Raw genomic sequence first — 25,378 nt, forward strand, 5'->3', positions numbered from 1 at the left:
GAAAGAAATACGGCAAGGCTGCATATTGTCACCCTGTTTAACTTATATGCAGAGTACATCATGTGGAATGCTGGGCTAGATCACTCACAAGCTGGACGAAATATCAACAACCTCCAATATGTAGATGATGCCACTCTAATGACAGAAAGTGAAGAGGAACTAAAGAGCCTCTTTTTTTTTTTTTCCCTTTTAAAATTTATTTGGCCATGCTGGGTCTTTGCTTATGTGAAGTGTGAGTGTGAAAGTCGCTCAGTTGTGTTTGACTCTTTGTGACCCCATAGACTATAGCCAGCCAGGCTCCTCTGTCCCTGGAATTGTCCAGATAAGAATACTGGAGTGGGTAGCTGGCCCCTTCTCCAGAGGATCTTCCCAAGCCAGGGATCAAATCCAGGTCTCCCACATTGCAGTCGGATTCTTTACCATCTGAGCTACCAGGGAAGCCCTTAGTTGTAGCACATGGGATAAAGTTCCCTGACCAGGGATTGAACCTGGGCCCCCTGTGTTAAGAGAATGGAGTCTTAACCACTGGACCACCAGGGAAGTCCCTAAAGAGCCTCTTGATGAGGGTGAAAGAGGGGAGTGAAAAAGCTGGCTTAAAACTCGGCATTCAAAAATAAGATTATGGTATCCGGTCCCATCACTTCATGGCAAATAGATAGGGAAAAACTGGAAACAGTGACAGATTTTATTTTCTTGGGCTCCAGAATCACTGTGGATGGTGACTGCAGCCATGAAATTGAAAGATGCTTGCTCCTTGGACGAAAAACTATGACAAACCTAGACAGCATATTAAAAAGCAGAGATGTCACTTTGCTGACAAAGGTCCATATGGTCAAGACTGGTTTTTCCAGTATTCATGTACAGATGTGAGAGTTGGATCATAAAGAAGGCTGAGTGCCAAAGAATTGATGCTTTTGAACTGTGATGCTGGAGAGGCCTCTTGAGAGTCCCTTGGAAAGCAACGAGATCAAACCAGGCAATCCTAAAGGAAATCAACCCTGAATATTCACTGGAAGGACTGATGATGAAGCTGAAGCTCCAATCCTTTGGCCACCTGGTGCAAAGAGCTGACTCATTGGGAGAGACCCTGATGCTGGGAAAGACTGAAGGCAAGAGGAGAAGGGGATGACAGAGGATGAGATGGTTGGATGGTGTCACTGACTCAATGGACATGAGTTTGAGCAAACTCTGGGAGATGGTGAAGGACAGGGAAGCCTGGCGTGCTGCAGTCCATGGGGTCGCAAAGAGTTGGACACAACCCTGAGTGAGTGAACCGCAAAAACAGGTGATGATGGTGGTAATGGTGGTATAATAGCCTCTTTTAGTTCAGTGCCAGCTCTGGGCTAAGCCATCAGCATACATACACAACTCAGTAGGTCCCAAGTTTCTGACTTTACCGATGACCCTCAAGATTTTCCTATATCCACTCCCTCCCTAAACTCTTATCTACTTAAGGTATTTTGTCAAATAACACCCCCTTTAAAAACCTAGATCAATTACTTTAAAATTGGGGTGAAATATACATAACATGGAATGTACCATCTTCATTTTTTTTAGCCACACCCTGCAGCATGCAGGGTCTTAGCTCCCCAACCAGGGATGGAAACCGTACCCTCTGTATTGGGAGTGCAGACTCTTAACCGCTGGATCACAAGGAAAGTCCCTGTCTTAACCGATTTTGATCCTGAGGTCAGTGGCATTAGGTAGCTTCACATGTTGTGCAACCATCCCCACCATGCATCTCCAGAACTTTCTTATCTTCCCAAGCTGAAATTCCGTGCTCATTAAATACCCACTCCCCACCCCCTGCCCCTAGCCCCTGGCCCCCACTTCCTGTCTCTATGGTTTGAGGTCCTCTAGGGACCTCCTGTGAGTAGGATCAAGCAGTATTTGTCCTTTTGTGACAGGTTTCTCTCCTGCTGAGCATCATATCCTCAGAGTTCATCCATATTGCAGCAGGTATCAGAATCTTCTTCCTTTTTAACATTGAATAATATCCCTTTGCTTGGATGGAGCATGTTTTGTTGAGCTATTCATCCACCAATGAAAACCCCAAACCAGTTGCTTAAAAAACTCTTTATATTGGAATAATTGTACACGCACAAGAAGTTGCAAAAAGTGTACAGACAGATCTGTATCCTTCTATCATATTTCTCCAATTTCTCTTACCTGGGTTACATATTATATAATGATACAATTTCAAAACCAATTAACTTATGTTAGTGTGATTTATAGACCTTATTCAGATTTCAACAGTTTGTCATTATTCATGTCTGTGCATTTATCCTATCTGTCTATGCAGTTTTTTTCACCTGTATAGATTTTTGTAACCACTGCAAGAATTATAAGGCTTCAGTCAGTTTATTCTTAAGAAGAAACTTGTAAGAACTCTGCCATGAATGGAAAGTGGCTATGAGCAGCTAGAAGACAAACTTACTTTAAAATAAGTACAGTATAAGTAAATAATGTCTAGATGGTCCAGCTGGATACTGTTGCCTGCTGAAGGGCTTTTTATCAAACAAAGGGATGAAATGTTGAGGCATAAACATATATTAGCACCAACTGAGCCCCTCTTCTGTAACTATTGAGAATTGAAAAGAGTAAATAGATTTCTCACCACATAGCTAAGTGATTCTGAATGCAGGTCCACCTCACCAAAAAATGTTCTCCCTAGGGAAATGCTATATCAGCTTATTAAATCTTCACAGAATCCCTAAGAGGGAAGTACTATTATTTCTCATCTAACAGGTGAGAAAACTGAGGCTCAAAGAAGTAAATTCACTTGCCCGTGGTCACACAGCTTAGGAATGGGAGGAACTCAGAATTCAAACTCAAGCCTGTCTGACTCTCAAACCAGAGCTTTCCGCAGCCCTGGGAAGTCAGGACTGGGAACCCCAGGCCTGGAACTCCACAGTCTCCTCCCATTCATTGGAAACTCAGACCCTCCAGGTATTTGAGGTCTTGTCTGCCCAAGAGAAATGGTTTCAATCCACCCCAGTCTCCCATAGCCCAGACAGGAAGACTGAGGCCCTCAAAGGAGGTCCTATCACCAAAGGCCCCCAAGGGAGCTGAGTAGAGTCCATTGGGGCAGGCATGCAGCTCTTGGCCTAGATCTGGGAGGCTGTGGTGTGTAGCTTTGGTGGCATCTGGGTAGTGGTTAGAAGCTTGGAGTCAGGAGCCTGCCTGTGTGCATATCTTGGTGTCCTCACCTTAAAGGATCTTGCCCTCTGCCTCACTTTGCCCATCTGTGAAGTGAGGACAGTGATCTAACATCACCAGTATTTAAAATTACTGTTCCAAGAACAGTCTCCCTAACTCCCACTCCTAGGGAGCAGGGAAGGGAAGCCCCTTTACCACTCCCCCTTGCTCCCTGGATGGTGCCAGCCCCTCTGCTTTTGCCCAGGGCACCTGCCACCACCTCACAGGCAGGCTGTCCCTGGTGCAACCAGGGAGCCGTCCAGCAGGTTTTTCCTCCTCTCGACCTGCCTGCCGCAGGGCACCCCGCCATCCTCTCCCCGCCTTGGCTGGGCCTGTCCCTCTGTAGGCTCAGATGCTGCTCTCTGCCAGACGCAGCCAGCGGGCGGCAGGTGAGGTGTCAAGATGCCCAGCATCTTCGCCTACCAGAGCTCCGAGGTGGACTGGTGTGAGCCCAACTTCCAGTACTCACAGCTGGTGGCCGAGTTCTACAACACGGTGAGGGGCCGGGTGGGAGGGCTGGCGGGACAAAGTCTCAGCTGACAGGGGTTCAAGCCCCAGCTCCTCCACCTCCGGGAAATCCTGCTCCAGTGGCCCGCCTTTCTGGGCCTTGGTTTGCTCATCTGTTAGGCAAGGCTTGCCTTGCTGGCTTTCATTCATTAGACTGTCTCTGTTTGGCATGAGCCTTGCAATAGTGATCTGAAAAAGAGCCCTCTCTGCCCTCCTGGAAAGGAGGATACAGAGGCTACTCCGGGCATTCACAAGCCAGGGTGATGGTGCTTTAAAGGGGGGTGCACAGGCAGCTTCAGAGAAGCCAAGAGGTGGCTTCTGAGCCAGTGGTGGAGGGGTGGACCAGGGAGGACTTCCTGGAGCAGGTGGTTATGTCTACTTTATTCTCAGCTGTAATTTCAGCCCAGGGTTACTAAATCATCTCAGTTTACTGGGACTGTCTTGGTTTCAGCACCATAAGTCTTATGTCAGGAGACCCTTCAGTTTCAGGTATAACAGGATGACTGGTCATCCTTTCCCCAGCCCTTGCTGTGGGGGCACATCAAAAGAGCTCAAAAATCCTGTGTGTGGATGTGTCAGTGGCAGTGGCATTTAACTGAAGTTTGAAAGATGTGAGTGACCGAAGACACGTGCGGCTCTGCCATCCTGTGTGGGGTGCTGGGGACGTTTCCTGGAGCCCGCAGGATGGTGGGTAATGAGGAAACATCCTTTACTCTGTGCCCTGCACATAGTACATGCTCAATAAATGATGAGCATGCAATCTTGCATGTAATGGCCTTTATTGAGCACTTACTGTGTGTCAGGCATCGTCCTAAATATTTGGCCTGAAAAACCCCATTTAATCTTCCCTGGGAATTAGGCACCACATATAAAGATCCCCCAGAGGAGGGCATGGCAACCCACTCCAGTATTAGTGCCTGAAAAATCCCATGGACAGAAGATCCTGATGGGCTATACAGTCCATGGGGTTGCAAAGAATTGGACACAACTGAAGCAACTTAGCATGCAAGCATAGTATATGGAGTTAGTTAATCCCATTTTCCAGGTGATGAAACAGGCATTCAGGGAGATTGAAGGATATGCCCAGGATTGCCCTGGTACTCAGAGGTGGGATTTGAACTTGACACATCCAGGAGAGGTTTTTTTCTTGGAGAGGGGGTAGGTATCGTGTGCCACGATACCCAAGTTGCTCTGACTCTGTTACCTTTGACCTCACCACTTTCCAGAGCTGGAACATGAGAGTTTGGGAACCAAGGTGTCGCTGAGGTTGCCCCAGCTTTTGAGGTACCGACTGTTCGTGGTCCTCAATGGCCTTTTTTTATAAAATGAGAGGGGGCTGAATATGCCAATGCCTATAGGCAGAGAAGAGGGTTGGGGGTTCTGGAACCCTCCTCTCTGCTTTCCCCAGCAGTCCAGAAAGTTCCATCTCCAGCCCCACCCCACAGAAGGCATGGAGAGAGGGCTGGCTCAGGTGTGGGCTGCATCCGGATCCGTGTGCTCTTGTGCAAAATTCCCACCCATGCTATCCTTCTTCAACCTGTCTTTTTTTTTTTTTTTGCTGTGCCTTGGGGCTTGCAGGATCTTAGATCCTGAACCAGAGATTGAACTGTGCCTTCTTGCAGTGGAAGCACAGAGTCCTAACCATTGGGCTGCCGGGGAAGCCCTCAGCCTGTCTCTAAATGTGGAAAATTGAATAGCCTGCAGATAACTTGCCAAGGCTGTAAGTCTAAAAATCGATTCTGGTCATGACACGTATTCAGACAGAGATTTCTACATCATTAGCATCTGATACCTGCCTTCCCGGATACTTATCAGACAGAAACAGAAGTTTGACCAGACAGTATTTACCTTGGACATCTTTTTTTTTTCTTTTTTGGCTGTGCAGCTTGTGGGATCCTAGCTCCCTGACCCCAGGGATCGAAAGCAGGCCCTGGCAGTGAAAGCGCCAAGTCCTAACCACTGGACCACTAGGGAATCCCCTAGGATGTCTTTTATTCTACTCAAAAGGCTTTGGCAAATAGATCCGGGCATGGGGAATTGAATCTGAGTTGTTATAGAAGAGATTTTCTCCTCCAACACACTTCTGAGTTCCCTAACCCCATCACTATAGCTAATAAGGCACATACTTCAGGGATCCACAAACTCCTTATATATATATATAAGTTTATGTATTTATTTTTGGCTGTGGAGGCTTTTCTCTAGTTGCAATGAGCAAGGACTGCTTTCTAGTTGTGGTACTCGAGCTTCTCATTGCAGTGGCTTCTCTTGCTGTGGAGCACGGCCTCTAGGGCACAGACTTGAGTCGTCGTAGCATGCGGGCTCAGTAGCTGCTCCAGAGTACAGGCTCAGCAGTCGTGGTGCACAGGCTTAGTTGTTCTGCAGCATGTAGGATCTTCCCAGATCAGGGATCCAATCTGTCCCCTGAATTGGCAGGCGGATTCTTTACCACTGAGCCATCAGGGAAGCCCCCACAAACTCTTTCTCTGAAGGCCAGATAGCCAGTGTTGTTTAGTTGCTAAGTCATGTCTAAGTCTTTGGCGACCCCATGGACTATAGCCCACCAGACTTCTGTCCATGAAATTCTCCAGGCAAGAGTACTACAGTGGGTTGCCATGCCCTCCTCCTGGGGATCTTCCCGACCCAGGGATCAAACCCAGGGATCAAATCCCTGTCTTCTGCATTGGTAGGCAGATTCTTTACCATCTGAGCTACCTGGAAAGCCCAAATAGACAGTAGTTTTGGATTTTTGGGAGCCACATGATCTCTTTCAAAACTACTCAATTCTGCCCTTGTAACTAGAAATCAGCCAAGATGATATGTAAACAGAAGAGCATGGCTGAATGCCAATAAAACTTTATTCGTGGACACCAAAATGTGAATTTCAAGTAATTGTCACGTGTCACAAGACATTGTCCTTGTTTTAATTTTTGAAAGCTTTTTTTTTTTTTTTTTCCTGGGATGTTCCCCAACCAAGAATGGAACCCTTGCTGCCTGCAATGGAATCTGAGTCGTAACCACTGGACCACCAGAGAATTCCCTTTTTGTGACCTTTTAAAATTGTAAACATCATTCTTAGCACATGGGCCATACAAAAGACAGTGGGCTGGATTTGACTCAGGGGGCTGTAGTCTGCCTATTCACATAAGAAGTTTTTCTTTTTTAAAGCCCAAATAGAAAACAATATATTTTTTTCTCTTTGGCCTCTCAAATCAGGAGTTAAAAATGAGTTTTTTTGTTTTTTTGTTTTTTTTTTAATGAATGTGGGCAAACTCACATTCTGTGGCCTCCTGCAAGCAAGTTGACAACTTGTGTCAAGGTATCAATTTACAGGGACTTCTCTGGTGGTTCAGTAACTAAGACTCTGTGCTCCCAATTCAGGGGGCCCAGGTTTGATTCCTGGTCCAGGAACTAGATCCCACATGCCACAACTAAAAGTTCGAATGCTGCAACTAAGACCCGGTGCAGCCAGGTAAATAAATATTTTAAAATATTTTAAAAGACATCAATTTACAAATAAACTTTAGCCTTGACCCTGCCATTGTACCTGTAGGAACTTTCACCAAAGAGAAAATCCCTATGGCTGGCAAAGTTTGTGTTTAATGTCATCTCTGGGACATTTGCAGTGGCAATAAATAAATGAATAAAAAGGAAGCCATAGAAAATTCCTGGTAGTTTGGTGGTTAGGACTCTGCGCTTTTACTGAAGAGTGAAGTGGAAGTGTTAGTTGCTCAGTTGTGTCAGACTCTTTGCGACCCCATGGACTGTAGCCTGCCAGGCTCCTCTGTTCACGGGATTTCCCAAGCAAGAATACTGGAGTGGGTAGCCATTCCCTTCTCCAGAGGGCCTTCCTGGCCCAGGGATGCACCCGGGTCTCCTGCATTGCAGGCAGATTCTTTACCATCTGAGTCACCAGGGAAGAGGACTTGGGTTTAATCCCTGGTTGGAGAACTAAGATCCTGTAAACTGCACAGCCAAAAAATAAAAAGAAGCCATAATAGTTTTCACCAATCTGTGTAGTGCTGAATACATGTCAAAATGCTAAGCAGCTATTTAAAAGCATGTTTTGATCTAGGTATGTAAATGAAAGACGATGTAAAAGAAAAAAAATTTTTTTTTAAATTATTTATTTCTGGTTACATCGGATCTTAGTTGTGCCCACAGGCTCACAGCTCAGTAGTTGCAGCACTTGATCTTAGTTGCCCTTAGTGTGTGAGATCTTAGTTCCCCAACCAGGGATTTAACCTACATCCCCTGCATTGGAAAGTGGATTCTTAACCACTGGACCACCAGGAAAAGCCCATGAAAGGAATTTTTAAATCCATTCACAATCCATTTAGGAGTCATAACTTATAATTGGAAAACAGTGCTCTCTGAAGAATCTTTTGCTTTCTTGTTGATCTTCTGGAAAGGAGCTGTGAGCCTGGGGTTGGTAGAGGCAGGGCCCAGCCCACCACAGTCAGGGTATAGAGGAAGGATGTGCTGGAGGACTTGGCTCAGGTTTCTGGAGGCTTCATGGAGGAGGGCACCTAGGAGTTGGGTTTTGAAGGAAGAATAGGAGCTCACCGAGGCAGGTAGGAGTCTGGGAAAGAGAGCAGAAGAGAAGAAAGTGATGTGCTAAGTTCTGGAAGTAAAAGAGGGACAACCAGTTTGGGAAAGTGTGTCTCTGTGCCCAAAATATGGGCCCAGATAAAGATGAAGGTTTTTTAAAAAATTAATTAACAAATTTTATTTTTGGCTGTGCTGGGTCTTCGTTGCTGCTCAGCGTCTTTCTCTAGTTGCAGCAGGCGGAGGCTGCTCTTTCATCGCTGTGTGCATGTGCCGGCTTCTCATCGTGGTCGCTCTTCTTGCTGAGCACGGGCTCTAGGGCACTCAGGCTTCAGTAGTTGTGGCCCACGGGGCTTAGTTGCTCTGTGGCATGTGGAATCTTTGCAGATCTAACCTGTGTCCCCTGCACTGGCAGGTGGATTCTTACTCACAGAGCCACCAGGGGAATGCAAAGATGACGTTTTCAATACTGAGTTGGAGTGTTTGAAATTTATCCTGTATTCATCGATTGACTCATTATCCATTCAGCAAAAATGCTGTAAACCACCCTGTGCTGGGTGATTCCAGGTCCCAGAGAGGCTTAGGGCCCCCAGGCTGTGGAGGGGGTGGTTCAGAATTAGGAATGGACTCCTCCCACCCCCATGGTTAGCTCGTGACTAAGGGAGAAACAGGGCTCCGGAAGTAATGGTGGGGAACCATGGGGTGGGGTGTGACGCCTCCGTTTGGTGGTGGGGGGGATCCTCGATGCTTAAGGAATAAGTTGATATTCTCTAAGGTGGATGGGTCAAAGGAAACAGCATATGCCAAGGTCTTGAGGTGAGAGACAAGAACTGGTACCTGGAAGCCAGCACCTAGGCTGCCTGCCTGAGGGGGAGGGACGGAAGGTGAGAAAAAGGGCTGGTGAAGTTTCCAGAGACCAAGACAAGGCTGCCAGGTGGAAGAATCCTTGCACCTTCTTGGGGGCACTGGGGAGCCATGGCAGAATTGGGAGCATGGGGGACTCCACAATGTGGGGGTGGCTGGGACACCTGATTGCGTTTCACAGTCTGGCCAGGAGTCTGAACGTGTGGTCCAGCTGGGACAGAGTGTGGTGGGGGTGTGGGAGGGGTTGGGATAGGATGAGCGTGGGGGGAAGTCGAGGTGCGTGGGCCACCCCAGTGGGTGCCTGTTTGCTTTGGTTTGGTGGCCTCCTGGGGAGAGTTTCAAGTGGTGTAGGGCGATGTTTCAAGGCTCCGCACTGCCTTTAACTCCGAGAGGCAGCTGTGCTGCTGAAATTTCTTCCCTGGGATCCTGCCAAAGTTTCAGAAGCTCTGCATCCCATCCTCCCTAGAAAACTCCTTCCCGGATGCTCAGATCCAGAGCAGTGGGATGGCGTGCCTGCTGTGAGGACCTGCATGGGCAGGTGGGAATGAGTAGGGGGAGTCTAGTGGGGAGTGGGTATCAAACAGATGGGGAGATAAGAGCCAGGAAGTTGCCAGCTGCAGTGCCCACACCTCCATCAGCTTCCTCACCTCCTCTTCTGACAACCTTGGCATGGCTGGCCTCTGCAGTGCGCTAATAACTCCCATCTCTCTCTTCCCTGGATGCTGTGTGACCCAGGCGCAAGGCCCACCCCTCTCTGAGCACCTGGCTGTGACTGACAGGTCCCATGAGCTCAAAACCACACCTCCCTCTTCTGCCTTTCTTCTCCTCAACATTCGCAGCAACAGCAATTTCTTTCCTTTGTTTTTTTTTTCTCGCTTCTTCTCACATCTTGGAGGATTATATTAGTAGTTTCAGGGACCAGGGATTGAACCTATGCCTGGCAGTGGAAGTGCCGAGTCCTAACCACTGGACTGCCAGGGAATTCCCATAGCAGCAGCAATTAATTCCAGAGCATCTCTGGTATGCCAGGCCCGACAAAAACCGAGGAGGGCATGGTTCTTGCCCTCGGGGAGAGCAGATGCCATGAATAGAATAATTGCACACCTGAAACTGATGAGAATGCCCCTGCTACAGCCTGGGCCCAGACTCAGTAGGTCCCTCTGGATCTCTCTTCTCCTTTGGAGAAACAGGCATTGGTGAACCCCACCCTGCTGGCCTCCTGGAACTGATGCCAGGGTAGACTGAAATGACCCCTTTATTTCCCTCCTCATTCATCGGAAACTGATGGAACCAGGCACTGCTCCAGCTCCAGGGATACAGCAGTGATCAAAGCAGACAGAAATGCCTGTTCTCATGGGGCTGGAATGGGTCCTCCCCGGTGGCTCAGCAGGTCAAGAACCAGCCTGCAATGCAGGAGACAGAGGAGATGTGGGTGCAATCTCTGGGTGCGGAAGATCTCCTGGAGGAGGAAATGGCAACCCATTCCAGTATTCTTGCCTGGAGAATCCCTTGGACAGAGGAGCTTGGTGGGCTACAGTCCATGGGGTCACAGAGAGTTGGACACGACTGAGCATGCACACATGGGCGGTGGGGTTGATGTCCTGGGAGATGGAAGCACTAAACAAGAGTCAACGGTATAGGGTGCCAGGTTGTGGTATGTGCTAGGGAAGAAAAACTCTTTCATTCATTCCTCCTATTCAGCAGATATTTACCAAGTTCATGCGTGGTGCTTAGTCATGTCCGACTCTTTGGGACCCCATGGGCTGTAGCCTGCCAGGTTCCTCTGTCTGTGAACTTTTCCAGGCAAGAATACTGGAGTGAGTTGCCATTTCCTGCTTCAGAGGACTGAGCACCTATGCAACAAGGGGGTTTCTGTGGAGTGCTGGGGCTTCCCAGGTGGCTCAGTGGGTAAAGAATCTGCCTGCAATGCAGGAGATGCAACCTACTTCAGTGTTTTTGCCTGGAGAATCCAAGGGATATATATATATATATATACACACACACACAAAGAATACATATGAAGTATATATATATATATATAAAGAATACACACACGCACACATTTTTTTGGTCATGCCACACTACTTGTGGGATCTTAGCTACCCCGCTAGAGATCAAACCCGGGGCCCCAGCAGTTAGAATGCAGAGTCCTAACCATTGGATCACCAGGGAAATCCTTTTCCATGTTCTTTCCCATTATGGTTTATTATAGGGTATTGAGTATGGATCCCTGTGCTGAAAAGTAGGACCTTGTTGTTTATTTTATATTCAGTAGTACATATCTATTAATCTTAAACTATAATTATCCCTCCTGCCCTCCCCCAGCCATGTTTCTTGATTTGATTGATTCAACAAATTCTTCTGGAGTGCCTACTGGGTGCCCAACTTGAAAGGCATTGGTGACACAGCTGAGGATAAAACAGGTGTTTTCTGTCTTCATGGAAGTCACAGTAGGTGAAGTTGTGCCTTGGAAAGAAGCATGTTTTATTTTATTTTTTATTTTTATTTTTTAAGAAGCATGTTTTAAAAAAATATTTCTTTAGGCTGCTCTGGTCTTCATTGCTGCGCATGAGCTTTCTTTGGTTGTGATGAGTGGGGGCTACTCTTCATTGTGGTGCACAGGATTCTCATTGAGGTGGCTCCTCTTGTTACAGAGCACAGACTCTATAGCGTGGACTTCAGTAGCTGCGGCTCTGAGCTCAGTAGTTGCGGCTCAGACTTAGTGGCCCAGCGGTGTGTGGAATCCTCCCAGACCAGGGATCAAACCTGTGCCCCCTGCATTGGGAGTGTAGACTCTTAGCCACTGAACCACCAGAGAAGTCCAGGGGCTGTGGTTTTAGCCCAGGATGGTGGGTAAATGAGAAAGACTGAGATGAGGTGAGGCATTAATTCAAGTCAATCTTCCTTCCTTCCTTCCTCCCTCCTCCATCTCCTCCTTCCCTTCCCCCATCTCTCTCCCTTTCCTCCTTCCAGCCCTAAGGAATCCAGCCACATCCACTTACCAGATGCCGTGCCAGATTTTGATGATCCAAACAGCAAAGCATTCTAGAATAATAGCTGCCCCATGGCACACTGCACAAGTGCCAGGCCCATGTATGCACTATTGACACATATTCTTTTTAGAAAAAATTTTTTATTTATTTGGCTGCATCAGGTGCTAGTTGTAGCATGCAGGATCTGTTAGTTGTGGTGTGTGAACTCTTATTTGCCACATGTGGGATCTAGTTCCCTGACCAGGGATCAAACCTGGGCCCCCTGCTTTGGGAGTCTTAGCCAAGAGTCTTAGCCACAGGACCACCAGGGAATTCCCCTGACACATATTCTTTGCATGCACTATTCTCTACAAAAATTTCCTGGGCACCTACTGCATGCCAGGCACTGTTCTAGACACTGGGGGCTGGCAGCAGTGAACAAAACTGCCAACCCCCCCGGTCTTGTAGCACTCAGTTCTCTCGTCCTCACCGTGGTGCTCAGAGATAGGGTCTGTGGGGTTTTTTCTTTAATATTTGTTTATTTTTGGCTGCACAGGGTCTTCGTTGCTGCTCTGGCTTTGTCCAGTTGTGACAAGTGGGGGCTACTCTCTCGTTGCAGTGTGCAGGCGTCTCATTGCAATGGCTTCTCTTACTGCGGAGCAACCAGCTCTAGGGCGTGTGGGTTCGGTAGCTGTGGCGCACAAGTTGAGTTGCTCCTCAGCATGTGGGATCTTTCTGGACCAGAGATTGAACCCCTGTACTGATAGGCAGATTCTTAACCACTGGACTACCAGGGAAGTCCCAAGGCCTACATTTTATAGAGAAGGAAAATGAGGCACAGAATAACCCTCAAACTCTGACTGGATACCTGGTAAAGGGAGGGACTTTGGGGTTTTTTTATTTCTTTTTTTGGCCATGCCATGTGGCATGCAGAACCTTAGTTCCTTGCCCAGGAATCAAACCCATGCCTCTTACAGTGGAAGTGTGGCGTTTTAACCACTGGATCACCAGGGAAGTCCCAGGGACTTTGTTTCAGACGCTGGTAATATTCTTGAAGGGAGGGTTCCCTGATGGCTCAGATGGTTAAAAAAATAAAATAAAATCCGCCTGCTAATGCAGGAGACTGGAGAAGACTCTTGAGAGTCCTTTGGACTGCAAGATCAAACCAGTTAATCCTAAAGGAAATCAACCCTGAATATTCATTGGAAGGACTGATGCTGAAGCTGAAGTTCCAATAATTTGGGCACCTGATGCAAAGAGCCAACTCATTGGAAAAGACCCTGATGCTGGGAAAGAGTGAAGGTAAGAGGAGAAGGGGATTGACAGAGGATGAGATGGTTGGATGGCATAACCAACTCAATTGACATGAGTTAGAGCAAATTCTGGGGGATAGTGAAGGACAGGGGAGCCTGGTGCGCTGCAGTCCATGGGGTTGAGGAAAGTCAGACACAACTTAGTGACTGAACAACAACAGTGTCCTTGAGCACATAGACAGTACTGAAGGGGTGGGTGATTGTTGAGCAAATGAATGAGTGAATGAATGACTGAACTGAAGTGAAGTCACCTTCTGGGGCTGGGACCCAAGCAGTCCAGCTCAGGTGTGTGAGAGCTCAGGACTGGCCATAATCTCAGGTGGGTGCCTCACCCAACTCTTGGAGTCTGGGTGGGGCCGGTGATTGGGAAACTTGGGCTCTGATTCTATCAGAGACTCCGGAGCCACTTGGAGCTTATTAGTCACAGGCACCGCCCATCACTGTGTCCTCATTCTACACACTCAAGGACATTCAGAACCCCTGCCTTCATTCTGCAGGCAGCTGAGCTTGGAGCATCTGTACCAATAATAAGCCTGCTGTTATTATCTCCTTCAACAATAACAAGAGCAGCAGCAGCAACCTTTACTATTTCTTAAGCTGAAACCATGTCCCCAGCAAGGTAGCTTTTCAATGCCTGGCCTCATGCACCGCTCATTCCTTGCCAACAGCCTTCGTGGTAGCATTGCTGTTGTTCTTGTCCAGTCACTCATCATGTCCAAATCTTTGTGACCCCATGGACTGCATCACACCAGGCTCCTCTGTCCTTCACCATCTCCTGGAGCTTGCTCAAACACATGTCCATTGAGTCAGTGATGCCATCCAACCATCTCATCCTCTATTGTCCCCTTCTCCTCCTGCCTTCAGTCTTTCCCAGTATCAGGGTTTTTTCCAATGAGTCAGCTCTTTGCATCAGGTGGCTAAAGTATTGGAGCTTCATCTTCCATAGAAGTCCTTCCAATAAATATTCAGGGTTGATTTCCTTTAGGATTGACTCATTTGATCTCCTTGCTGTCCAAGAGACTCTCAAGAGTTTTCTCCAGCACCACAGTTCAAAAGCATCCATTCTTCAGCACTCAGCCTTCTTTATGGTCCAACTCTCACATCTGTACATGACTACTGGAAAAACCATAGCTTTGACTATTCGGACCTTTGTCAGCAAAGTAATGTCTCTGCTTTTTAATATACTGTCTAGGTTTACAGCTGCAGCAGGTTTACAGTAAAATAGGAGAGGATCATCAAAACCTAGACAGCATTGATGATTCTCTCTTATTTTACTGGTGCATGAAAGGAGGACTCAGAGAAATTAGATGACACATCCAGGAAATAGGGGAGCCCCCCTTTGGTCATCACCATACATCTAGTCCTCTTGTTTTTCTTTAAATTTTTTAAAAAAAATTTTTGTTTATTTGTTTGGCTGCACTGGGTCTTAGCTGAGTCTTGTGAGATCTTTAGCTGTGGCATGTGGGATTGAGTTTCCTGACCAAGGGTGGAACCCGGGCCCCCAGCATTGGGAGCGCAGACTCTTAGCCACTGGAGACCAGGGAACTCCCATCCTATCTTTCAAAGCACGGGGTAAAAGCAAACTTCAGAGCTGTGCAACCTCAGAGAAATCACTCCTCCTCTCTGAGACTTAGATTCCTCATTGCCAAACAGGGACTAGAAAGCCTGGTCTTGATGGGTGTGTGAGGATTAAGAACAACCTGTAATGTCACGTGCTCAAAAGATTGGAAAGTAATAGTTATAGCGCCTTCTGTTTAGAACTTTCTAGATGCAGGACCCTCTGCCAAGTATTTTTTAAAATTCATTACTTTTTTTGACTGAGCTGGGGCTTTGTTGCAGTGCCCAGGCCTTCTCTAGATGCGGCGTGTGTGGGCATCTCTTGTTGGGGAGCATGGGCTCTAGGTTATGTGGGCACAGTTAACTTGATGCCAGTCAGGCTTAGTTTCCCCTCAGCATGTGGGATCTTCACGGGCCAGGGATTGAACCCATGTCCTTTGCATTGGCAGGTGGATTCTTAACCACTGGGCCACCAGAGACACGTCCTTGCCAAGTGTTTTCCCGTGTGTGACAGGTAAATCCATTTGAACTGTTTTGAGAGCCAGTCAATAGGAGATCACTCTCCTCGTTCACCTTCATTAAGAAGCTGTTTAGGGGTTCCCTGGTGACTCAGTGGTGAAGAATTCCCTTGCCAGTGCAGGAGACACAGGTTCGATCCCTGATCTGGGAAGATCCCACACGCCTGGCAGCAGTTGAGCCGGTGCACCACAACTATTGAGCCTGTGCTCTAGACCCTGGAAGCCCACAGCCACAACTACTGAAGCCCGTGCTTGGAGCCCTTGCTTTGCAACAAGAGAAGCCACTGCAATGAGAAGCTCGTGCACCACAACTAGAGAAAGAGCCCAGACGCAGCAACAAAGATCCAGCACAGCCATAAATAAATAATTTTTTTATAAAAAAAGAAGCTGTTTAGTTCTTCTTCAGTTTTTGGCATCAGAATGGTATTATCTGCATATCTGAGGCTGTTGATACTTCTCCCATCAGTCTTGATTCCAGCTTGTGATTCGTCCAGCCCAGCATTTTGCATAGTGAAATCTGCATAGAGGTTAAATAAGCAGGGTGACAATATACAGTCTTGTCATACTCCTTTCCCAATTTTGAACCAGTCAGTTGTTCCATGTAAGGTTGTGACTGTTGCTTCTTGACCCACATACAGGTTTCTCAGGAGACAGGTAAAGTGGTCTGGTATTTCCATCTCTTTAAGGATTTTGCATTTGTTGTGATCCACACAAAGGCTTTTGCATAGTCGGTGAAGCAGAAGCAGAAGCAGCTTTCTCTGTGATCCAACAGATGTTGGCAATTTGATCTCTGGTTCCTCTGCCTCTTCTAAACCTGACTTGTACATGTGGAAGTTCTAGGTTCACGTATTGCTGAAACCTAACTCAAAGGATTTTGGGCATAACCTTGCTAGCATGTGAAATGAGTGCAATTGTACATTGTTTGAACATTCTTTGGCATTGCCCTTCTTTGGGATTGGAATGAAAACTGACCTTTTCCAGTCCTGTGGCCACTGCTGAGTTTTCCAAATTTGCTGACATACTGAGTGCAGCACTTTAATACCAGTATATTTTAGGATTTAAAATAGCTCACCTGGAGTTCCATCACCTCCACTAGCTTCGTTCATAGTAATGCTTCCTAAGGCCCACTTGCTTCACACTGTAGGATGTTTGACTCCATGCCATCATGGTTATCTGGGCCATTCATTAAGACTTTTTTGTACTGTATTCTGGCTCCTGAGGTTATAATGGAGAAGGGGGAAGCCACAATCCCTATTCTCAAGACTAGATGTAGCAGGAGACCCAGATAGTTCCAGAACAGCGAGACCAGGGTCAGGAACATGGGACTGCATGGGACACAAAGGAAGACCACCCTGACCCTGCCTGATGGGCTTAGGAAGGCTTTAGGAAGAAAGCAATCCCCAGGCTAAATACAGAGTAGTTGGGCTGGCACAGAGGGCTGCGTGGGAATGAGAGCCTTACAGGCAGTGGGAAGAGTCTGTGCAAACTCCAGGAGGTAAGAAGTAAAGTATGACTACTTTGGAGGAGCTGAGTTATTCTTTCCACCCGGATTGTACAGTTGAAGGTGGGGAAAGGTAGTTATGGAGGGAGTGTGTAAGCCAAGTTAAAGAATCTGGCTTTGATGTATGGAAATCACAGATGTGTTCTAAGTGGAGGCTTAAGTGCCTGAGCCATCTTCAGGCACACTTGGTTTCCCCAAGGACTGGCATGTGGCTGAAGATGGAGGGGACATCAGATTTGTGTGGGGTTTTTGCCCATTCAGTATCCATGGCTCCATTTCCCCTTCATCAGCCACCTGGTTATGTTCTTGGTGGGATGGTCACTCGAAGTAGTCTCCTCTGAGGATCAGATGTGGCCCAGGCTACACTCTCCAGACATTTTTTTTTTTTTAACTTGGCTATGTCAGGTCTTAGTGGTAGCATGTGGGATCTTGCGTTGCAGCTCGTGGACTCTGCGTTGTGATGCATGGGCTCCATGGTTTTTGCACATGGGCTTAGTCGCTGTGTGGCATGTGGGATCTTAGTTTCCCAATCAGGAACTGAACCTACTTCCCCTGCATTGCAAAGTGGATTCTTAACCACTGGACCACCAGGGACGTCCTCACTCTCCAGAATTTGAAGTTTGGGCTTGCACAGAAGGACTGAACACAGTTCATTTCATTCATACCCAAAATTGCCCCCTGGAGAGATTGTCTATTAAAAGGCCAAAGTTATTCTGGTTTCTGGTTTTCTTGTCCTCTGCAATTTTCCTTTAATTATTTAGCTCCTTGTAATAAATTAATGAATGAACAAATACATGAATAAATAATTTGCTCAATTAAATAAGTAACCACACACATGCACACACTCACACAATTTATAGTTTAAGTTCACCAGAATCATTTTCTGTTGCTTGCTATGAAAGAACCCTAGCTAATATACCACTGTTGATGGATTCATGGGGCTCAGCCTATAGAGAGCTACCTTACCACTCCTGGGCATATGTCTTTTGAAAAGATAAAAACACTAATTCAAAAAGATGCATGCGCCTCTGTGTTCATAGTAGTGTTGTTACAATAGCCAAGACATGGAGACAACCTAAATGTCCTTTGACAGGTGAATGCATAAAGAAGACGTGGACATATACACAATGGAATACTACTCAGCCATAAAAACAAATGAGACAGGACTCCCCTGGTGGTCCAGTGGTTAAGAGTCTGCCTGCCAATGCAGGGGATGTGGGCTTGACCCCTGAGCAGGGAGCTAAGATCCCTCGTGTCATGGCCCAGCTAAGCCCATGTGCTGCAACTAAAGCTGCACACACACCTAGAGCCTGTGCTCAGGAACGAGAGAAGCCACTGCAGTGAGAAGCTTGTGCACGTATTGAAGAGTAGCCCCCATTCACTACAGCTAGCCCCCATTGCGCCCAGCACTGAAGACCTAGCACGGCCATAAATAAATAAAATTTTTAAAAAAAGAATGAAACTTTGTCATTTGCAGCAACATGGATGGACCTAGAGATTATCATCCTAAGTGAAGTAAGTCAGACAGAGACAAATATCATGATGTCACTTATGTGTGGAATCTGAAAAATAATACAAGTGAATTTATTTACAAAACACAAAGAAAACAAACTTATGGTTACCAAAGCGGATGGATGCACCAGGAGCTTGGGATTAACAGATACAAACTACTGTATATAAAATAGATAAATAAGGACCTACTGGATAGCACAGGAAATCACATGCAGAATTCTGTAATTACCTATAATAGAAAAGAATTTGCAAAAGAACAAACATATGTATAACTGAATCACTTTGCTGTACACCTGAATTTAACACAACACTGTAAATAAGCTATACTTCAATTAAAAAGAAACTAACTTAAGCAACAACCCAAACAAAGAAACAAACAAGAGGGGGAAAGAGAGAATATTGGAAAGATAGTGAGATGTGTTAAAAAATGGGAAGATGGGAAAACAGAACTGAAAGAGACACGTGTACCCCAATGTTCATCGCAGCACTGTTTATAATAGCCAGGACATGGAAGCAACCTAGATGCCCATCAGCAGATGAATGGATAAGAAAACTGTGGTACATATACACAATGGAATATTACTCAGCCATTAAAAAGAATACATTTGAATCAGTTCTAATGAGATGGATGAAACTGGAGCCCATTATACAGAGTGAAGTAAGCCAGAAAGATAAACACCAATACAGTATACTAACACATATATATGGAATTTAGAAAAATGGTGACGATAACCCTATATGCAAGACAGAAAAAGAGACACAGATGTATAGAACAGACTTTTGGACTCTATGGGAGAAGGTGAGGGTGGAATGATCTGAGAGAATAGCATTGAAACATATATATTATCAAATGTGAAGCAGATCGCCAGTCCAGGATGGATGCATGAGACAAGTGCTCAGGGCTGGTGCACTGGGAAGACCCAGAGGGATGGGATGGGGAGGGAGGTGGGAGGGGGGTTCAGGATGGGGAACACATGTAAATCCATGGCTGATTCATATCAATGTATGGCAAAACCCACTACAATATTGTAAAGTAATAAGCCTCCAACTAATAAAAATAAATGAAAAAATAAATAAAATATAGCAATTTAAAAAAAAGGAACGATGAGTTGTTTTAGGAAGGCTGGGACCCACAGTAGGTCTGCAGGATTCAGCAGATGTGCAAATACTGTCCTCAAGCATTCGCTTTTTTGTTCTCACCCTTGTCTTCTCATGGGTGGCAAAATGGTTGTCACATCTTAAATATCACAACAATAGCCCAGGGCCTCTGTAGAGAGTTGTCAATGATGCAACTCGATCTTGGTGACTCCCAGGCTTTGTGCCTGTTCCAAGTTTCAAATTCCTAAAAGAGAAAGTCTGATATCCTGCTTTGGCGTGGGTATCTATTCCAGTGGGGTAAGGTCTTGTGATATAGACAGGGCAAGTTGGGAAGGGGGGGATCTCTGTGTTCTAGGATAGCTGCTGTGAACTGGGTGACCCTCCTGGAGATGTGTTTGACCTTGTCCATTGATAAACATCAGAGGCTTTGGCATGGAAAACAAGGACACAGGTGGGACCATGGGCTGGGAAACCAGTTTGCCAAGGCTGGGCTCTTAAATGGTGACCTTTGAGTTGATTCAGTCATTGTCCCAGGAGAGCTTTGGGTTCTCCTGGAATCAGGAGGGCTCCTGTCTTGGGAACCTGTACAGGTGACCAGGACCTAGGCTAGTAGATGCTGACCTTGTATCAGGTGAATGATTTTCTCCAAACCCACCACTGTGCTCTGTATTTTTTTTTTTTTTTTAATTTGGCTGCTTCAGGTCTTAGTTGCAGCATGAAGAATCTTTAGTTGTGGCAAGAGGAATCTAGTTCTCTGACCAAGGATAGAATTCAGACCCCCTGCATTGGGAGCACAGAGTCTTGGCCACTGGACCACTAGAGAAGTCCCTGCTCCCTGTATTTCTTTTCTTTTTCAGTACTTATTTATTTGGCTGAGTTGAGTCTTAGTCACAGTCTTAGTTCTGGCATGCAGGATCTTTTGTTGAAGCACATGGACTCTCTACTTGTGGTGTGCAGGCTCAGTAGATGTGGGGGCTTAATTGCATGTGGGATTTGAGTTCCTTGACTGGGAATTGAACCCATGTCCCCTGCATTGCAAGTGAAGGTGTTAATTGCTCAGTCCTGTCTGATTCTTTCCCAACCCCATGAACTGTAGCCTGACAGGCTCCTCTGTTCACGGGATTCTCCAGGCAAGAATACTGGAGTGGGTAGCCATTCCCTTCTCCAGGGGATCTTCCTGACCCAGGGATCGAACCCAGGTCTCCTGTATTGCAGACAGATTCTTTACCAGGGAAACCCCCTGCATTGCAATGTGGATTCTTAACCACTGGACTGCCAGGGGAGTCCCCTCAGGCTATTTTTTAGAAGTGAGTCACTAGGGTATTGCTTTGTCTTTCCTTGTCTACAAGGCCAAGGCCAGTTCATGACCACTATGTTTGCATTTCAGTCCATAGGAAGTAGAGAGCAAGGCTCAAGCAGCTTCTCAAGAACTGACCTGGAAGTTATATTAGTAGATTCATTTACAGTTCTATCCCATGGGCTAGAGCAGGTCACAAGGCCACAGTGAGCTGCAAGGAAGGCTGGGGAATATAGTCTTTAGTTGAGTAGTTGGATGCCCAGCTCAAACCTGGGGGACACTGTTGCTGAAAGGAAAATGTTAGTAGATAGTCTTCACCATGTGCATTGAATGAATTAGTGAGCCCACAGAGTAATGGATGGAGTAATGGATTAACCAATGAGTGGTTGACTGGTCAGCTGAAAGATGGCTAGACCCTGGGTTGGTTAACTGCCTGAAAGATGGCTGCTGACCAGTTGGGTAATGACTGAGGACCACCGTGCTCGGCCTCCCCTGTCTGACAACCCCTCACCATGTTTTCCCCTTCCTTCTCCAGTTCAGCAATGTCACCTTCTTCATCTTTGGGCCCCTCATGACATTTCTGATGCGCCCATATATCCAGAAACGCTCCCGCTACTTTTATGTGCTCTTTATTCTCTTCACAGTCACAGGTAGGTGGGGACATTGGGACAGTGGGGGGGCGGGGGGGGAGCAAGAGGGACGACACCCTTGACCACCTGCCTTTGTCTCTCCCTCCAGGACTGTTCTCCATGTACTTTCACATGACGCTCAGCTTTCTGGGCCAGATGCTGGATGAGATCGCTATCCTGTGGCTGCTGGCCAGCGGCTACAGCATATGGTTGCCTCGCTGCTATTTCCCCACCTTCCTAGGGCAGAACAGGTAGGGCAGGGGTCGGCCCTCTGTCAATCCTACTGGAGCCCATCTATCCTCCAGGCCCTCTTTGGAGTCCCTCCCCTCAACACCCCAGGACTTTTTCCTGACCCTGTCTGACCTAACTGAACTTCCAGGCACCCCTCTTCTGAGCATCCTTGGGACCCCTGGAAGTCATCCCCTAGTTGTTCAGTCACTCAGTCATTTCTGACTCTTTGTGACCCCCATGGACTGCAGCCCTCCAGGCTTCCCTGACTTTCACTATCTCCTCAGGTTTGCTCAAACTCACGTCTTTTGAGTTGGTGATACCATCCAACCATCTCGTCCTCTGTTGTCCCCTTACCCACCTGCTTATTCTTCCTCTTATCCCACCTGGAGAGTTGAGACCTTCTCCAGAGCCTTTCTGAGCCTACTTTGGGGGTCCCAGGCACGTGTGTGCTCAGTTGTGTCTGACTCTTTGCGACCCCATGGACTGTAGCCTACCAGGCTCCTCTGTCCATGGGCTTCTCCAGGCAAGAATACGGGAGTGGGTTGCCAGTTCCTTCTCCAGGGCATCCCAGGACCCCATGCCTAAGCTTACCTGGGGTCCGAGACCTCTTCCCTGAGTCTATCACCTGGTCTCTCTGGCATCTTTCGTTGGATCTTCTTGGGCCCCCTTTTTGTTGACTTGAGATCCATCTGAATATCTCTCCTGACCCTGTCTGACCCACTTGAGCCTTGCAGGCTGTTGCTGCTTGTCAGGCAGTCAGTTGTGTTTGACTCTTTGTGACCTTATGAACTGTAGCCCGCCAGGCTCCTCTGTCCATGGGATTCTCCAGGCAAGAATACTGGGTTGGGTTGTCATTTCCTTCTCCAGTGGATATTCTTGACCCAGGGGTGGAACCCGGGTCTCCTGCATTGGCAGGTGGGTTCTTTACCACTGAGCCACCGGGGAACCCCAAGCCTTCAGGACCTCTCTCCTAATAGTTTCTGGGACCCCTGGTGCTCCTTCCTTAATCCCACCTGGCTCACCTGAGACTCTTGCCTGAATTTACCTGGGCCTTGGGACCTTCATCTGACCTTTTATACTGAGCCCACCTGGGAGTCTTAAGACCTTTTTCTGAGCTCAGTTGGGCTTCTCAGAACCCCTTCACTTTTCTCATCCATCTCAGCCATGAGATTTCCATGTGACTACCCAAACCCCACAGGAATACCCCTCAACCACCCTCCCCCTGCCCGCCACAGCTGAGCCCTTCTCTTCCTCCAGGTCCTGGTACATCTCACTGATCGTCACCATCACCCTGCTCAGTACCTTCTTGTCCTTCCTGAAGCCCACGATCAACGCATACGCCCTAAACGCCATTGGCTTGCACATTGTCTACATCGTGGTCCAGGAGTATAAGAAGTGGGTGTGACTGCAGGTGCCCAGAGCGGTGGTGCCCCTGTCTCTTCCAAGAACCGCACCCACCCGCCAAAGAAAAACCTCGCCATGTTCCCTTCCCCAGGATCGTTCGCCAGCTAGGGGCAGGACCAGGATTTGAAACCTAAGGCGGAGTTTGTCCTTCTTCTCTGAAAACCTCCAAACACACATACAAGTGGAGGGCATTGTATCATAAACCTCCATAAACCAGCCCCAACAGCATGTTGCCAACCTGCGTTCCTTTTTTCTTCTTCCTGGCCACATGGCATGTAGGATCTTAATTCCCCAACCAAGAATGGAACCTGCACCCCTCGCATTGGAAGCTCAGAGTCCTAACCACTGGACCACCAGGGAGGTCCCCAACCTGCATTCTCTATCCCCCTAGATTTCATATAATGTCATCCATTAATTGTTCAGGGTTTCACTCTCCTGATAAAAAATTACCATTTTTAACCCATGTTATGTCTTGGCAGGCTAGAGAAGGAACTCCCAAATGGGGCCATTTAAGGAGAGTTGTATAAAAGGGTTGTTTACAAAGGAGAGGGCAGACTGTGGGAACATCACTAGAGATCATTTAGAATCCCTCTGTTAATAACAGTGGGACTCCATGATCATCAGGAGACCTGGGATGGGGAGTGATGGAAAGGAGTGATTGCAAGAATCTGGAAGGAGAGATGTAGCAGAGAGAGTCTTCTTGGCCAGAGCTGTGACCTCCAGTTGGTTACAGTCAGCCTGAGCCAATCCCAAAGGGAGGTTGTATGGGCCAAATCCAGGATAAGGGCCAAGCCTTTATCCTTGGGCTTCCAGCTGGGTAGGTCAATGATTTCCAGTTGGGTTGGCCAACAGTTTCCAGCTGGGATGGCCAATGGTTTTCATTTGGGTTGGCCAATGGTTTCCAGTTGGGTAGGTCAATGGTTTCCAGTTGGGTTGACCAATGGGGAGCCCCAGCAAGGAGTCAAATGGTGGAGGGAGGGTACTGTTGGAATATTTATTTCTAGGTCCACCTAACTCAGCTCCCCTACCCCATACCCTGCCACCCCTTGAGGCTCAGGGCTGGGTGGAAAAAGGTAGAGAAGGATCTAGAGAGACGAATGGAAGATGCTTCCTTAGAATAGCATCTATAAATAATGCCCAGTTTGCACTGACCTTTCCTCAGTTTCCCAAAGACATCTTCTTGTACTTGGTCTTGTTTAAATCAGAAGATAAACACAGTCTTCAGGTCTTCCTTCTTTTATAGCAGTCCTTTCCTCCCTCCCTCTTTCTTCATGCCTCTGGTTTGATAACAGAAACTCAAAGATTTGTCCTGTAGGACATCCTGAATTTTGGATTTGGCCAACTGCTTCCTGTGGTGTCTTTCAACCTGTTTCCCTTTTTTTTTTCCCTCTGTAAATTAATAGATCTAGTTTTAGCTTTAACTTTTTTTTCACTTCATGTGCGGCACTGGGTGCTGCTTGTGCCAGCCCATTAAGACCTCATAATGAGTGGTCGTCCTACATTTAGTGCCATTGTGTTTGATCTGTGGATTCAGATGGTGTCATCGAGATCCTTCATTGTAAAGTCTTCTACAGACCTTTCCCCTAATGATTTCAGCAGCCATTTCATGCTGTCTCCACCCGTGATCTCCTTAGAGGGTGCAAAAGGGTGATTTTCAGATTCTGTTATTCCTTCTGCATTAATTATCTGGAGTCCAGACAGACAGACAGAAGAATGTTTGCTCATCAACCTTGAAATACAGTTTGGACAGGAAAGACAGGACAGGGCATTAGTTCTTTCCCTTTTAAAAATTAATTTCCAGAGCAGCAAGTTGGTGCCTTAGTCATCTCTGGTAAGGACCAATGAAAGTTGTTTTTTTTTTTTTTAAGCATGAACTCATGGACTTTTATCTCTGAAGTGTTTCAATCCATTGCAATCACTATGCTATATTTTTAACTTTTTATTTTGAAATAATTACAGGCTCAGAGGAAGCTGCAAAAATAGTACAGAGTCCTGTGTACCCTCCACCCAGATTCTCCCCACCTCCCCCGAGGCAGCATCTTGTGTAATCACATGTGTGTGTACATGCTAAATCACTCAGTCATGTCTGACTCTCTGTGACCCCATGGGCTGTAGCCCACCAGATTCCTCTGTCCATGGAATTCCCCCAGGCAAGAATAATGAAGTGGGTTGCCATTTCCTTCTCCAGGGAATCTTCCCAACCCAGGGATTGAACCTGTGTCTCCTGCATTG

The 25,378-nt window shown here is 47.0% G+C and overlaps 1 protein-coding gene across 4 annotated transcripts in view; it reads left to right on the forward strand.

The window, feature by feature from the left end:
* ACER1 (alkaline ceramidase 1) overlaps window positions 1-25,378 on the forward strand; it is a 55,493-nt gene that overhangs the window by 28,287 nt on the left and 1,828 nt on the right. The window contains exons 1-5 of one of the 4 annotated variants that reach the window (XM_043911801.1): window positions 3,558-3,693; window positions 15,406-15,470; window positions 21,418-21,532; window positions 21,621-21,762; window positions 23,000-23,137. In XM_043911801.1, coding sequence (XP_043767736.1) covers window positions 21,454-21,532; window positions 21,621-21,762; window positions 23,000-23,137 — 359 coding nt within the window. In that variant the 5' untranslated portion in view covers window positions 3,558-3,693; window positions 15,406-15,470; window positions 21,418-21,453. Of the gene's footprint in view, window positions 1-3,537; window positions 3,694-15,405; window positions 15,471-21,417; window positions 21,533-21,620; window positions 21,763-22,999; window positions 23,138-25,378 lie in introns of those variants that run through there. The other 3 variants (XM_043911800.1, XM_043911803.1, XM_043911804.1) reach the window with 3 other exon arrangements.

The sequence above is a fragment of the Cervus elaphus genome, chromosome 9, assembly GCF_910594005.1.
Source record: "Cervus elaphus chromosome 9, mCerEla1.1, whole genome shotgun sequence".
Classification (NCBI taxonomy): Eukaryota; Metazoa; Chordata; class Mammalia; order Artiodactyla; family Cervidae; genus Cervus; species Cervus elaphus.